This window comes from Ctenopharyngodon idella, chromosome 7 (assembly GCF_019924925.1).
Source record: "Ctenopharyngodon idella isolate HZGC_01 chromosome 7, HZGC01, whole genome shotgun sequence".
NCBI lineage: Eukaryota > Metazoa > Chordata > Actinopteri > Cypriniformes > Xenocyprididae > Ctenopharyngodon > Ctenopharyngodon idella.
Genome location: NC_067226.1, coordinates 26,179,507 through 26,192,260, shown reverse-complemented (window position 1 = coordinate 26,192,260; position 12,754 = coordinate 26,179,507). Strand labels below are relative to the sequence as shown.

Sequence of the window (12,754 nt, the reverse complement as noted above, 5' to 3'; positions counted from 1 at the left end):
GAACATCACTAAGACATGAACATCACTTACTACAGTGCTGGTCATGGAAAAACAGGTTTGAAATCAGCAAGGACTTATTCCCATCTTCAGAATTTATCCACAAAACCCTGAGTAACCCAGTGAGAGTAATAGCTGACACACACACTCACATTTATCATCTATTATTTATCTTACCTTGACAAACTGTGTAGAATGAATTAATTTTGAGTGTAAGGTGTTAGTGCACTGCATGGAGGGTGTCAGCCACTCCACCATGACATATTGTTGGAGGATGCCATTGACCATGTGACAGACAAGAGATGGGTCGGACCCAACAGGAACTACTTGAAGCAGCTGATAATCCTTACACCCCTCCACCTTTCAGAATAAAACAGAACTTGACACAAATGTGATACATAACCTTTTTATTTATACAACTTCTGTGATGCAATGGGATCCAGGCAGACTGATTATGTCAGAGATCAAATTTGAATAAGGAATAAATTTATTAAGTAAAAATGTCAAATTGTAAAGACAAATTAAGTTAATATGAAAATTGTAACAGCAAATAGTTTAAAACAAAAATAAGATCTATCTTATTCAATAGTTTATAACAAAAAATATTCTATCTAATAGATGAAGATTGTGAAGATCAGAGTATAGAGAAAGAAGGACCCAGAAGTAAGATATTTGCAGAAAGAAAGGAGAGGTAGAATTAAAAGTAGTGAAGAACAAAATATGAGCATACACACACACACACATATATATATATATATATATATATATATATATATATATGTGTGTGTGTGTGTGTGTGTGCAGAAAACCTACATCCTCCTAAACTGTTTTGGAAAAGGTTAGTTGGTGTAACGGCTAGGTCGGCGTGGCCAGTCAAATGCTACAGTTGCAAAGATATAAAATAGATAGACGAGGTGTTGTTTTGACACCTTTAAAAGAATACTGCAGATCTTGCATTAACTCATGTCTGCAGAGATGGAAACAGACATATTTTAATACAAAGGAACATCATGTATTCAATTTTGATGGACAATAAACCCACTCGATCTTACAGCACAGAAGAGACACCAAAGAGCTTACATTTGGAAATAATCAAACATAGCAGAGCATATAGTAGAAAATATTTGAATGATTAAAGAAATCAATAACATTTAAAAGAATAATGATGTGAAATAAAGATTATAACGATGAATGCTGATTAAATGAATACATAGAATTCATAAAGAAATTAATAAGATTCTAAAAGACATTAATCAAAAGAATAAATTGAATAGGCTACATTTGAATACAAAAGTTTTGCATACACCAATCTGTTATTAATATTTGTATATTTTTACTTATATGTCAATATTACTTAAACTTTAACTAAGGTAAAATATCTAAAGAATGAAAGGTCATCTGGTCCATGTCTTATTCCTTTGGTAAGAATTCTATCATGGCCATGACCTTGTACAGAGGCACTCCTTATATATATATATATATATATATATATAAAAGCAAAGATGTCAAAAACTGCTTCATTAGAATTCTGCTGGGCAGGTCAGGTTCTCTGTAAATGTTGAAAAGCAAATCTAAACTGAAAGATCAATACAGGGAAAAATATTTCAAGTTACGACGTGTCTGCAGTGGGCAAATACTGGTTTGACATAAGCAGCTTCTTCCAAGCATCTAAAAATTCATTCACAAAGGTGTCTGCGGCCCTGGCATACTGTCGGTTCAATATGTTTGTACGACTGTGTAACTTTAAATGATTTAAGCGATGTAACATTGAAAATGCATATTTCAAAAAACATTTCTGTGACTGTGGAAAACATGCTGTGTGAATTAAATGCAATATAAAACCTCGAAACAGTAGCTACATATCATTGAATAAACTGTACTGTACATCTCTATAAAAATTAATCTGTAGCCGACATCAACCTCCCTTGCTTTGCTGATTAAAAATCTTCTATTAATAACTTTTTATATAACTAAAGAACTCTTTTGAAATCTTTATTTTCGAAAGTTCCTTTTAAAAGGAACACAGACAAGGACAAGGCTTAAACTAGTCCTTCTTGATGAGTCTTTAAAATTGGACAAACATATCTCTTCTGTAATTGGTTCCAGTTTTTCCAACTCCGCCTGCTGTCTAAAATCAAACACTTTTCAAATGTTAGAGATGGCTGTCCAGGCTTTTATTACTTCATGATTAGATTACTGCAACTCACAACATTGCGGTATTTCAAAGTCACAAATTACAATTTGTCCAAAATGCTGCTGCTAGATTTCTCCAAAATAGTCGCAAATGTGACCACATCACCCCCATACTGAGGGCCCTCCATTGGCTGCCTATTCAATTTAGTTCTCTTACTGGTATATAAATCTTTACATAACCAAGCCCCTATAGTTATCTCTCAGAGCTGTTGCATTTTTATACTCCCACTAGAAGTCTAAGATCCAGTGATCAGAATTTCCTTTTAGTTCTTCAGTCCAGACTAAAACGTAGAGGGGATCGAGCTTTTTCTGTGGTTGGGCCTCGATTATGGAACAATCTGCCGCTTGAGATTAGACTTGCACCTTCCCAATCCATTTTTAAGTCACTTTTAAAAACACACTTGTTTGATCTGGCCTACTAATATCCCATTCTTATTACATTGTATCATGGTCTTGTTTATCTGTCATTTCTTTGGTTTTAAATTCATGTTTTATTCTTTATGTTTACGGTTTGATTTTAATGTACAGCACTTTGGTCAATCTTGTGGCTGTTTTTAAATGTGCTTTATGAAAAACTGAACTTGAACTAGTCCTAGACTAAAATGCATGTGTGAGCTGTTTTAACTGAAAGTAACTGACAGATCTTAAAATATGTCAGTGCCATTGTTTTGTCTCAAGATGTACACCAGTAGGCTTTTTTTTTTTTCTTCTTCTTCTTTTTTTCCCCTCTAGTTAACGTTTATAAAAGCTACTTAAATGCCCTAATTGAACTAGGGCCTAATCCTGGTTTAGGCTGAGCCCTGTCTGTGAAACCGGGCCTGTATCATTTATCACCGTAAAGCTGCTATGAAACAATCTGTATTGTATAAAACGCTATATAAATAAAGGTGACTTGACTTAAAATCAGTTCAGTAGGATAATTTACGGTCGACTGCTTATTGTGTGCCGAGTAAATGTAGGCCTACATCCCCATCTTAAACCTCACAATAAGCATAACACAAAGACTCTGAGCTACCCTTCACAGACAAACGCTCAATTAACAGCTCGAGGTGTGATGCGGTAATTGATACAGGATGGGCATGGGCCTGTGTGTATATTCAGAGATTGTCCTTTGAAGTCGGCTATCAAGCTACTTGTCAAATGTTTATTCCAGTAGAGCCTACAAGGCAACGGCAATATCCCAATTTGATCAAATTCAAAACACCCGCAGCAGACAAACGCATCGTCGCTTCACACTGGTGGCTCCAAATTAGATTGACGGCCACCTAAGTCAAACCTGATTGGCTGATTTGAACGTTCACGATTCACAGCTGATTCACATTTTAAAGGGGACGCGGGAAAGGAATGCTGTCAGCTTTAAAACCAAAGGGCGAACAGTTGTCGGTACGTGGGACTTGCCAGGCACAGGGTGTAGTCCGCGTCTTTCACCTGGGATAAGGCAAGGCAGCCAAGTGTTTGTCCAGAGTTCAGTCAGGTGTCTTTGTTGCTTTAGCGTCACTTTTTGAACGTCAAATTCTGCACTTAGTTGAGCTGCTGTTGAGTTTTGCAAAGTAACAGTCCAAAAACGCACAGCGATGTTTGAGGTAAGTTGTTTATTTGTCTTTAAAAAAAATCTTGTTTTTGTCTGTTTTTTGGCACCACTTGTGTCCATTTATTACTAAAAATTGCATAACAGCAATTACTTTATAGTGCATTTTACCCAACATTGGTTATTTACCAGTGTTGGGTGTAATGCACTACAATAATTATTTAACTTGAAAAAAGTAACGTAAGGATTACTCTTAAAATTCTGTAACTTGGTTACTTCTGATGTAATTACATTAATAACTCTAAGCATTAGAACAACTTACTATAAAGCAAGTGGATTTAAGTCAATTTAATGTCTAAAATTTAAAATGTCTTAAATGTAACCTCCCTTTAAATACTATGGTCTGCTCAAGTATTTATGCTGTTTTATAATTTTAGAAGAATTAAGAGCAGTTTTGTTTTCAACTGGTTGAGGTTGATATTTGCTTAATTTTTTTTTTTTTTTTTTTTTTTTTTTTTTGGTGTAATTAGTACAGTTATCTATCTACACTGTTGAAGACCATCACTTTAGAGTATGTAATGACAATGTAATCACAACGTAACTGTAAGACTCTATTATTATTATTATTATTATTATTATTATTATTATTATTATTATTTATTATTATTATTACTACTACTACTAGTGATTACTACTACTACTAATTGTAAAATGCATAAAATGTTTGCTAGGCAGTTGTAAAGTCCTAAAAAGAAACTCTTTCTCCTTCTAGACCAGTCAAGATGACCTGTTTCTGTTCCCCACTGAAGGCCAGAATGAGGCTTTCTTCCCTGAGGCAGAGGGTTTAGGGAGTGGGAGCCTGTCCCTTGCTGAGGCCTTGCTTCCCTTGGTTGAGTCTCCATCACCCCCAATGACCCCCTGGCTCTGCTCCACCCGCTACAAGACAGAACTGTGCAGCCGCTATGCTGAGACGGGTACCTGCAAGTATGCCGAACGCTGCCAGTTTGCCCACGGCCTCCACGATCTCCATGTACCCTCCCGCCATCCCAAGTATAAAACCGAGCTGTGTCGTACCTACCACACCGCCGGCTACTGCGTTTATGGCACCCGTTGTCTGTTTGTGCACAACCTTAAAGAGCAGAGGTCCGTCCGTCCTCGGCGCAGGAATGTACCGTGCCGTACCTATCGTGCGTTTGGAGTTTGCCCTTTTGGCACCAGGTGCCACTTCCTGCATGTCGAGGGTGGCTCTGAATCAGACGGTGGGGAGGAAGAGAGAACCTGGCAGCCTCCGTCACAATCCCAAGAGTGGAAGCCTCGCGGCGCCCTCTGTCGCACCTTTAGTGCTTTTGGTTTCTGTCTCTATGGCACCCGTTGCCGGTTCCATCATGGGCTTCCTAATACAATCAAAGGTCTCAACTTGAACCACACATCCTGGCCTCCTCAGATGACCAACACGGGATCTCTTTCGCCCGACTCCGAAATGTGTTCTTCACCATCTCCGCCTTCCTCTTCCCCTCCATCTGCTTTGGCCTCGCCGGTGTTCCCTGATGGCTCTGGTCCGATCACGCCACCATCAGTAGAAGCAGTGGCCAACAATGCCTTCACCTTTAGCAGCCAACATCTGAATGACCTGCTGCTACCTCTGGCCCTTAGGCTCCAGCAGTTGGAGAAAGCTGCCAATGCTGGTCCTCAAGATGCAGTGTGACGCCTGTGGCTTGGTGATCCCAGAAGTTAACTGCAATAAGCTTTAACTGTGACTGTACTGTGCCAAATTCATATTTAACTTGTTTTTATTAGTTACTGTGTACAGTGTCTCTTTGCAACTTATTTTTAACTGCTTTTTGAGACTAATTCTCAAGCATTTGTTTTTATTTTCTTAATTCAAGTCTGTCTTGTACTTCAGAGGCCACTTATTTTTGACAGACTGAACGAAACCCCTTAAATGTAAATTGAGACTTTATTTTACTGTTGTGTATATATGAAGGACTGACTATGAATGTTTCTAACCTAATGATTTTTTAAACTAAATGACCTAAATTATTTTAGAAACATCAGCAACCTTGGCTCTCAATAAAACTTCCTAAAAGGATTTGATGTGCAATTGTCTTTTCTAGTAATACTACCTTGTGACCAATGGAAAGCATTTGAAAGCTGTTTTTGTCTAAACTGTAGTTTATGGTATGTCTGTAGTACCATGAAAGTTTAGGTAAGGATTATAGCCACTTCTAGTTTTCTTGATTAGTAACTTCTAACTTTCAGTCAGTAGTGGAAGAAATTGAATGTAAGGATGTTATCAAAGTTGGGGGGGGGGGGGGTTTGCAAACTTTATGATACCCGTGGGACCCCTTTATAGGTGGCTATGTTTTCAATAAAGTGAAACCAATTATGAATGTGTAAAAATTGACTAACCTGAAGAGAATTTTGACTAGAACAATTCTAATTTCTGATCAGTCTTAAAATCATGTCAAATTGAGTTATTTAAAATATAGGCTGTGTAGCTACTTTTTTTTTTTTTTTTTTTTTTTTTTAAATCTTATCTGAACTTTCCCGCGGAGGACCTCGGCACACTTTTGTGGACCACTTTTAATAATGGCTGGCTCGTTTCGGAATTTTACTAAACGAATCATTAGTGAAACGATTCAAAAGATTCGGTTGCTAAAGTGAATCAAAATCGCCGCCGCTAGTAGAAAGAGCGCATGCGCGAAGCTCATGGCCAATCAGGTGCTTACATTAAGTTCACCAGTATGTTGTATAAACAGTCTGGAGAGCTTAGCTGCTTGTGCTAATATTGACACATCGCTAGCAAAATAGAAAGTAACTTTTATTTATGAATCAGTACGTCACGAATCGCTAATAAGAAGGTACGGTGCATGATTTTTAGCCCCATTTTTGATTACAAGTGTGCTAGGGCAGCCTAGCGAGGAGAATTGAATAGAGGCTGATGCAGATGCATTCTTGTCGCTTTAGCTCTAAACCTTTAATGTACTTTAACAGCGTATTTATTTAGCGATCTCTCTAACGTGAAGATGACGGAGAGGGAGGAACGGCGCTTCGCTGAGGTGCCCCGGGAATCCATCAAACTGATGGCCGAGAGCACCGGAGTGGAGCTCAGCGAAGAGGTGGCAGCTCTGCTGGCTGAGGATGTGTGTTACCGACTCAGAGAGGCAACACAGGTCACATATGAGTTAATGTTTTCATCTTGGGTTTTATAATACATTATATTTACATGCATTGTATGTTACTGTATAAAGCTATCTTTTTGTTCCATGCAAGCTTTTCCGTTCAAGTCACTTGCATGCTCACGTCTGTCATTTTTTTTTACATGTTTTTGTGCATGCATTGCATGTTCCATACATGCACGTGTCTGATTATTCTTTTAAAGCAATTCTGATGTGTGCTATTTTAAGAAGGTTTCCATCTGAAGCTTTTATGACTGTTATTTGACATCAGCATGAATGCTTTTTGTGTTTTACCTGCTTTTATACATCTATGCAGCTGTTTATTGCTTTAAAGCTGTGTGGATGTGTGCTACTGTACTGTCTCTAAAATGTGACATGGTCAAAAAACATGTCTGTGTTTCCAGCTTAAGCTTTTGTTGACGATGTTTTGTATGTATTTGTTTTTATTCCTCTAAAAAGCATTTATAACGAAAGGTCTTTGTAAACAATGTCAAACATTCTGCAAAGAAGCAACCAAAGGCTGTACGTTTGTTTGCCCCACTACAGAACAGCTCACAGTTTATGAGACATGCAAAGAGAAGGAAACTGAGCGTGGAAGACTTCAATCGAGCGCTACGGTGGAGCAATACTGAGGTATCTCTTTGAATTCGTTTTTAATGTGATGTGAACGTGTTGTTCTTTGATACACTTTAACATATGGAGTGTATATATTACAGACCGTTTGCGGCTACGGTGCGCAAGATGCCTTACCGTTTCGTCCACTAAAGGAAGGAGAGCTTTTCTTTGTGGAGGATCGGGAGATAAATCTGGTGGAGTTGGCACTTGCTACAAACATCCCTAAAGGCTGTGCAGAGACGATGGTTCGAGGTAAGGCAGGTATCATTAGTGAAATTTATTCAAATCTTGCAATTTTTAAAAAGATTTATGTCATCTGTTTTGTCTCATCGGCAGTGAATGTGTCATATCTTGATGGGAAAGGCAATCTTGAACCTCAAGGCACAGGTAAACCTCAAATATCTGAATCTCTTCTTATTTAAAATGATTTGTAAGTTGAATTTGTATCAGGGCTGGGCCTATATTCACTAAATATAGTGAAACTCCTTTTATTTTAATTTATTAAAATTAATTAGTTATATTTTATTTGTATGCCCCAGTATAAACAAAAACATTTCATACTATACAATACAGTATTGAAGCAGTCTCAAAAAGCACATTAAAAACTTTACAATCATTACACAGTGTTATTCATTTATTTAAAAAAAAAAAATTATCATCATCAAAATAATATAATGTAAATATTCAGTATATCTCTCAGCTCTTTTCTGTGTTGGTTTATTTATAACATGTAACTGTAAGGTACTGACAGCGTGTTTCTTGATAGTGCCCACTGCTGTTCAGTCTCTATCAGAGGATCTGCTGAAGTATTATCAACAAATAACACGAGCCATTTTAGGAGAGGACCCACATCTCATGAAGGTACCTACACTACCTTTCAAAAGTTTGGGGTCAATTGGTGAAATGTTTCTAGAGCAGCAAATCAGCATATTAGAATGATTTCTGAAGGATCATGAGACACTGTAGACTGGAGTAATGATGCTGATAATTCAGCTTTGCATCACAGAAACAAATATATTAAAATAGAAAACAGTTATTTTAAATTGTAATAATATTTCATTAAAAAAAACCTACAGACCCCAGTACAATACAGTAGTGCATTAATTTAAATTTTTAACATTTAATATAAAACATACACCAGAGCACAGCTGAGACTGAGCGGTTTTGTTTTCTTTTGCTAGTATACTAATATTTTTCTTTGTCCATCAGGTGGCTTTGCTAGACCTCCAGTCCAATTCAAAGATCGCTGCCCTCCTGCCTTACTTCGTTTATGTCATCAGTGGGGTAAGTTTGCTTTGTCCAGGAAGTAAAAATGTCGTCATTCAATTTTTACCTCATATAATAATGCCTTTTTTGTAACTGCTTCAAAAAATCTTTTTAAAACTGATGTAATGCATATTTTTGAGGCATGAACAATGTGTTTCATCAAGTTTCAGTTGTTAAATAACATTTCAAAGTGTTTAAATTCATTTTTTGACTGTTTTTATGTCAGGTGGTACAACCAAATAGTTGTATGTATATACTGTAGTTGTACCACCTGACATGGACATTTTTTATTATTAACTACCTACCTTTTTAATAGTTTTCTCTTCTGTTCATTTGTTTGGACAGTTGCACCACCTGACATTTTGGGGGTTTAAGATAACAAAACATAAAATAATATGTATTATTTAAATGTACTAAAACACAAAAAATATGCACGTCATGTCATTGACCCTATAATCTATGATTTTCTCTTTTTCCTTTTTCTTAGGTAAAGTCAGTAAGTCATGATCTGGACCAGTTAAACAGGCTCCTACACATGGTGAAGAGTTTGGTGCAGAACCCGTACTTGTATCTGGGCTCATATGTGCGAAGTCTGGTGTCTAGTGTCATGTACTGCATCCTGGAGCCTCTGGCTGCCTCCATCAACCCCCTCAATGATCACTGGACCCTGAGAGACTACGCAGCCCTTCTGCTCAGCCACATTTTCTGGTATTTCTTGAGCTTCCTGCAGTTAAATGAAACCTATAAAATTATAACCTTTTATACTACAAAATGTTACTTTGCATTGAATCTTTAATTAATCAATTTACCCAGTTCATAAAACTGGTCTGACTGGCGGTTTTTCCCACGTTGACTTGTAGGACACATGGTGATCTTGTGAGTGGGCTGTACCATCAGATCCTTCTGTCTCTGCAGAAAGTTCTTTCCGATCCAGTTCGACCTCTCTGTTCCCACTATGGAGCTGTAGTGGGTCTGCATGCTCTCGGCTGGAAGGTAAACCACAGACAGCACAACACCGACAAACTCAAATACACTTTTTACTACTAAACGCACACTGTTTGTGTGTATGTGTTTGACCTAGGCTGTTGAACGTGTGCTGTATCCTCACCTCCCTGCCTATTGGGCGAATTTACAAGCTGTGTTAGATGATTACTCTGTATCTAACGCTCAGGTGAAAGCAGATGGCCACAAAGTCTATGGAGCCATTCTGGTAAGCATAGTACTTTATACATTGACTATGGTGCATAAGTTTCTCTTCAGGATGTTGATATACAGTAAATTCATTGATTTTTATTTTTTATTTTTTTCACGTACATTGTTACATTTTGAAACGCAGTATGCAGTCTCCATGACACCTTCCATTAAAGGGTTAGTTCACCCCAAAATGAAAATTTCTCACCTTCATCTCGTTCCACACCTGTAAGACTTTCGTTCATCTTCAGAAGACAAATGGAGATCTTTTTGGGTAACCAATGAGGTTCATTCTCATGTGTTACGCAGCATGTTTGTGCTTCTGGAAAAGGTTTGTTCTTGTGTGTTATTCCAATCTCTATATAAACTTTTTGAAGTGTCAAAGTGGAAGTTGCAAAGCCAGTCTATGAAAGGAAATCTGACAGCATTCTGTCATCAAAAAGATCTTCATTTTTGTTCTGAAGATGAACGAAAGTCTTACAGGTTTGGAACGACACGAGGGTAATTAATGACAGAATTTTCATTTTGGAGTGAACTAACCTTTTAAGGCCACATGATTTGATTTGGGAAAAATTGAATTGCGTTACTAGGGTTCCACAATTTTTTTTATTTTTTATTTTATTTGATATATCAATATGACCATAAAAAATTAAGAATCATACTATAAAATAAAATACTAATAATGATTACGATATGAAGTCTCTGTGACATCTTTTATTAGGGCCAGACATTTTAGCCAAAAAAAGATAATAAAAAAAAAAAAAAAGAATTATAATAAGTATGACTAAATAATTATAAAGAATTGTACTGTAAATTAACAATTAAAAATGTACAATTATTTTTATTATTACTAAATTAAATTGGCATAAATTGTGATTATATATCAACACAAGAATTTTACTGTAAAATAATATAATAATAAACTTAACAGTCCATATTCCCAACCCTAATGTTTCGCATCTTGTGACCACTTTATTTCCTCCCTGAAGGTTGCAGTAGAACGTTTGTTGAAGATGAAAGCACTCAGTCTGACCTTGGCAACAGAAGGAGGTAGTGCCACTCTACCGGGCACTGCCGCAGGGGCTGTTGGGTTCAGAGAAAACTCGCCAGGCCTCAGCCCACCTCCTGAACCCCTTTCTGAACCTCCTCTTGGCATTGCAAGCCATCTACAAGCAGGTGGAGCCGGCTGCCCATGGGAAGAGTGGACTCCTGTATCTCTTCCTGCCATGTACTGTGAACTCTACTCCTTTTTTGGAGACAGTTTGGCTGTACGCTTCAGCACTGACCCACCACTAGGTGGCGCCCAACATGCAGGTCCCTGCCAACCACTAGAGGGCAGGAAAGAGCCAGCGAGTGTTGCCCCTAATCTTGAAAGTACACGCAAAATGCCCCAACTCACTGCCAGTATGAACATAAGCCCACGGCAAGATGGAAGCCCACGTACAGAACCACAACCACCCAGTCTGGCTGCCCCAGGGAGGTAAGAGTCAAATGACCAAGTACAACAGTCAGGTTCTGGAAGTAAAAATCCTATTAATTTTCTCTATAGGGGAACTGATTGTTAATGATAACTTATAAACCTTTAAAAACAGACCCACTGTGAGCTGTGTTAATCTGTATATGCTTTTATTGAAACCATCAGCCCGCATTATTTCAACTTATTTTTAAAATAACCGTGTTAACAGTAGAATTCCTGGTGGAAAACTACATTATTCTGCAAATTAATCGTGCGTTTTCTCACCGGTGGTCTCTTTTTGTCCCGTGTCTGCAGATCTCTTGCCCGCTCTTCCTCATCTTCCGTCTCACGTTCCAGGTCATCTTCATCACGTCCAGGACGTTCAACCAGCCAATCCCGAGATATTTTCCCTAAAGCCCGTTTTCCGCCACCTCAGGCTGGACCTCCCGCATTCGCTTTCATCATTGGCGGGCGGCAGATGGGACGACGCTGTCAGGGACGACGCTTCCAGACGAGCTTTACTCCAACTCCGCCTCTTACTTCCCTCCCACCTCGTGCCTACGCCCACAAGTTACCGGTCATAGGGAGGGTCAGCAAACCTGTGCGCCGCTGGACATGTTCACATTACTCACTTCATCTGCCTCTTTAAAATCCAAGGACGATGTTTGTGACGTTTAGAGAAACGTGAACCCAGTGACATCTCATCTACTGACTGCATCTTAGTAATTACAGGTGAAAAATTCTATGTGCTCTGTGCAAATAAGGCAAGTATTATTTGAATGAACAACCGTGTTTTTACTCCAACTCTTCTAATTCTGATCAGTAGCACCAACTTTGAATTCTCTCATAGTTATGTCAGCATCTACTGCAGATAGTATAATGAAACCTGAAAACAGAGTTTAAGATCATATTTACTGTACTTATAGCAGGATGAATCTACAGGGACTGCTATACAGTTGCCTTGTTTAGAGCATTTAGAGAGTGAATGTCCTTTTTTTTCCAATTTTGTTTTAATTTTTTGTTGAACATTTTTTGTAATGATGTAGACCTATAAAAATAAATAAATTATGTAATGTACTCACAAGATATTTTTTATTATTTTGTATTTAAACTGCTGTTTATAATGGCAAATGATTTTCAATTTTTAGGCCTGTAATAAGCTTCATGTCAAATTTAAACAGTCATTTGCCATGATCCCCTTTAATTAATTTAGCACAAAAAATGTTTAATGCATAACCCTAAAATGTGTTATTAAAAATTGTATAAAAAAGAGATGTTCTGGAGAATAATTCTTAAATCATTATACATTTTAATTGATATAAAGCATGA

At 37.6% G+C, this 12,754-nt stretch overlaps 2 protein-coding genes across 3 annotated transcripts; both read left to right on the top strand.

Annotated features, from left to right (window-relative positions):
• The first annotated feature begins 3,561 nt into the window (after window positions 1-3,561).
• On the top strand, window positions 3,562-5,807 carry cth1 (cysteine three histidine 1). Its single transcript, XM_051898625.1, has 2 exons — window positions 3,562-3,773; window positions 4,491-5,807. The coding sequence occupies exons 1-2, from the start codon at window positions 3,765-3,767 to the stop codon at window positions 5,421-5,423; spliced, it is 942 nt and encodes a 313-aa protein (XP_051754585.1). The 5' UTR covers window positions 3,562-3,764; the 3' UTR covers window positions 5,424-5,807.
• Window positions 5,808-6,411: 604 nt separating this feature from the next.
• Window positions 6,412-12,505, top strand: taf6l (TAF6-like RNA polymerase II, p300/CBP-associated factor (PCAF)-associated factor). Of its 2 annotated transcripts, none has more exons than XM_051898611.1 (12): window positions 6,412-6,579; window positions 6,713-6,891; window positions 7,444-7,530; window positions 7,614-7,764; window positions 7,849-7,899; window positions 8,279-8,373; window positions 8,722-8,796; window positions 9,266-9,486; window positions 9,639-9,771; window positions 9,860-9,988; window positions 10,959-11,449; window positions 11,741-12,505. In XM_051898611.1, exons 2-12 carry the CDS (start codon window positions 6,745-6,747, stop codon window positions 12,072-12,074), a joined length of 1,914 nt encoding a protein of 637 aa, XP_051754571.1. In that variant the 5' UTR covers window positions 6,412-6,579; window positions 6,713-6,744; the 3' UTR covers window positions 12,075-12,505. The 2 variants fall into 2 exon arrangements, with proteins under 2 accessions (XP_051754571.1, XP_051754572.1); XM_051898612.1 differs by having other exon boundaries at window positions 6,435-6,579; window positions 6,745-6,891.
• The last annotated feature ends 249 nt before the right edge of the window (window positions 12,506-12,754 follow it).

Coding starts and splice junctions, on each gene's coding strand:
- taf6l (XM_051898611.1), top strand. CDS start 6,745: ATGACGGAGAGGGAGGAACGGCGCTTCGCTGAGGTGCCCCGGGAATCC. Junction 7,765..7,848: donor TGCAGAGACGATGGTTCGAG/GTAAGGCAGGTA, acceptor TCTCATCGGCAG/TGAATGTGTCATATCTTGAT. Junction 7,900..8,278: donor TCTTGAACCTCAAGGCACAG/GTAAACCTCAAA, acceptor GTTTCTTGATAG/TGCCCACTGCTGTTCAGTCT.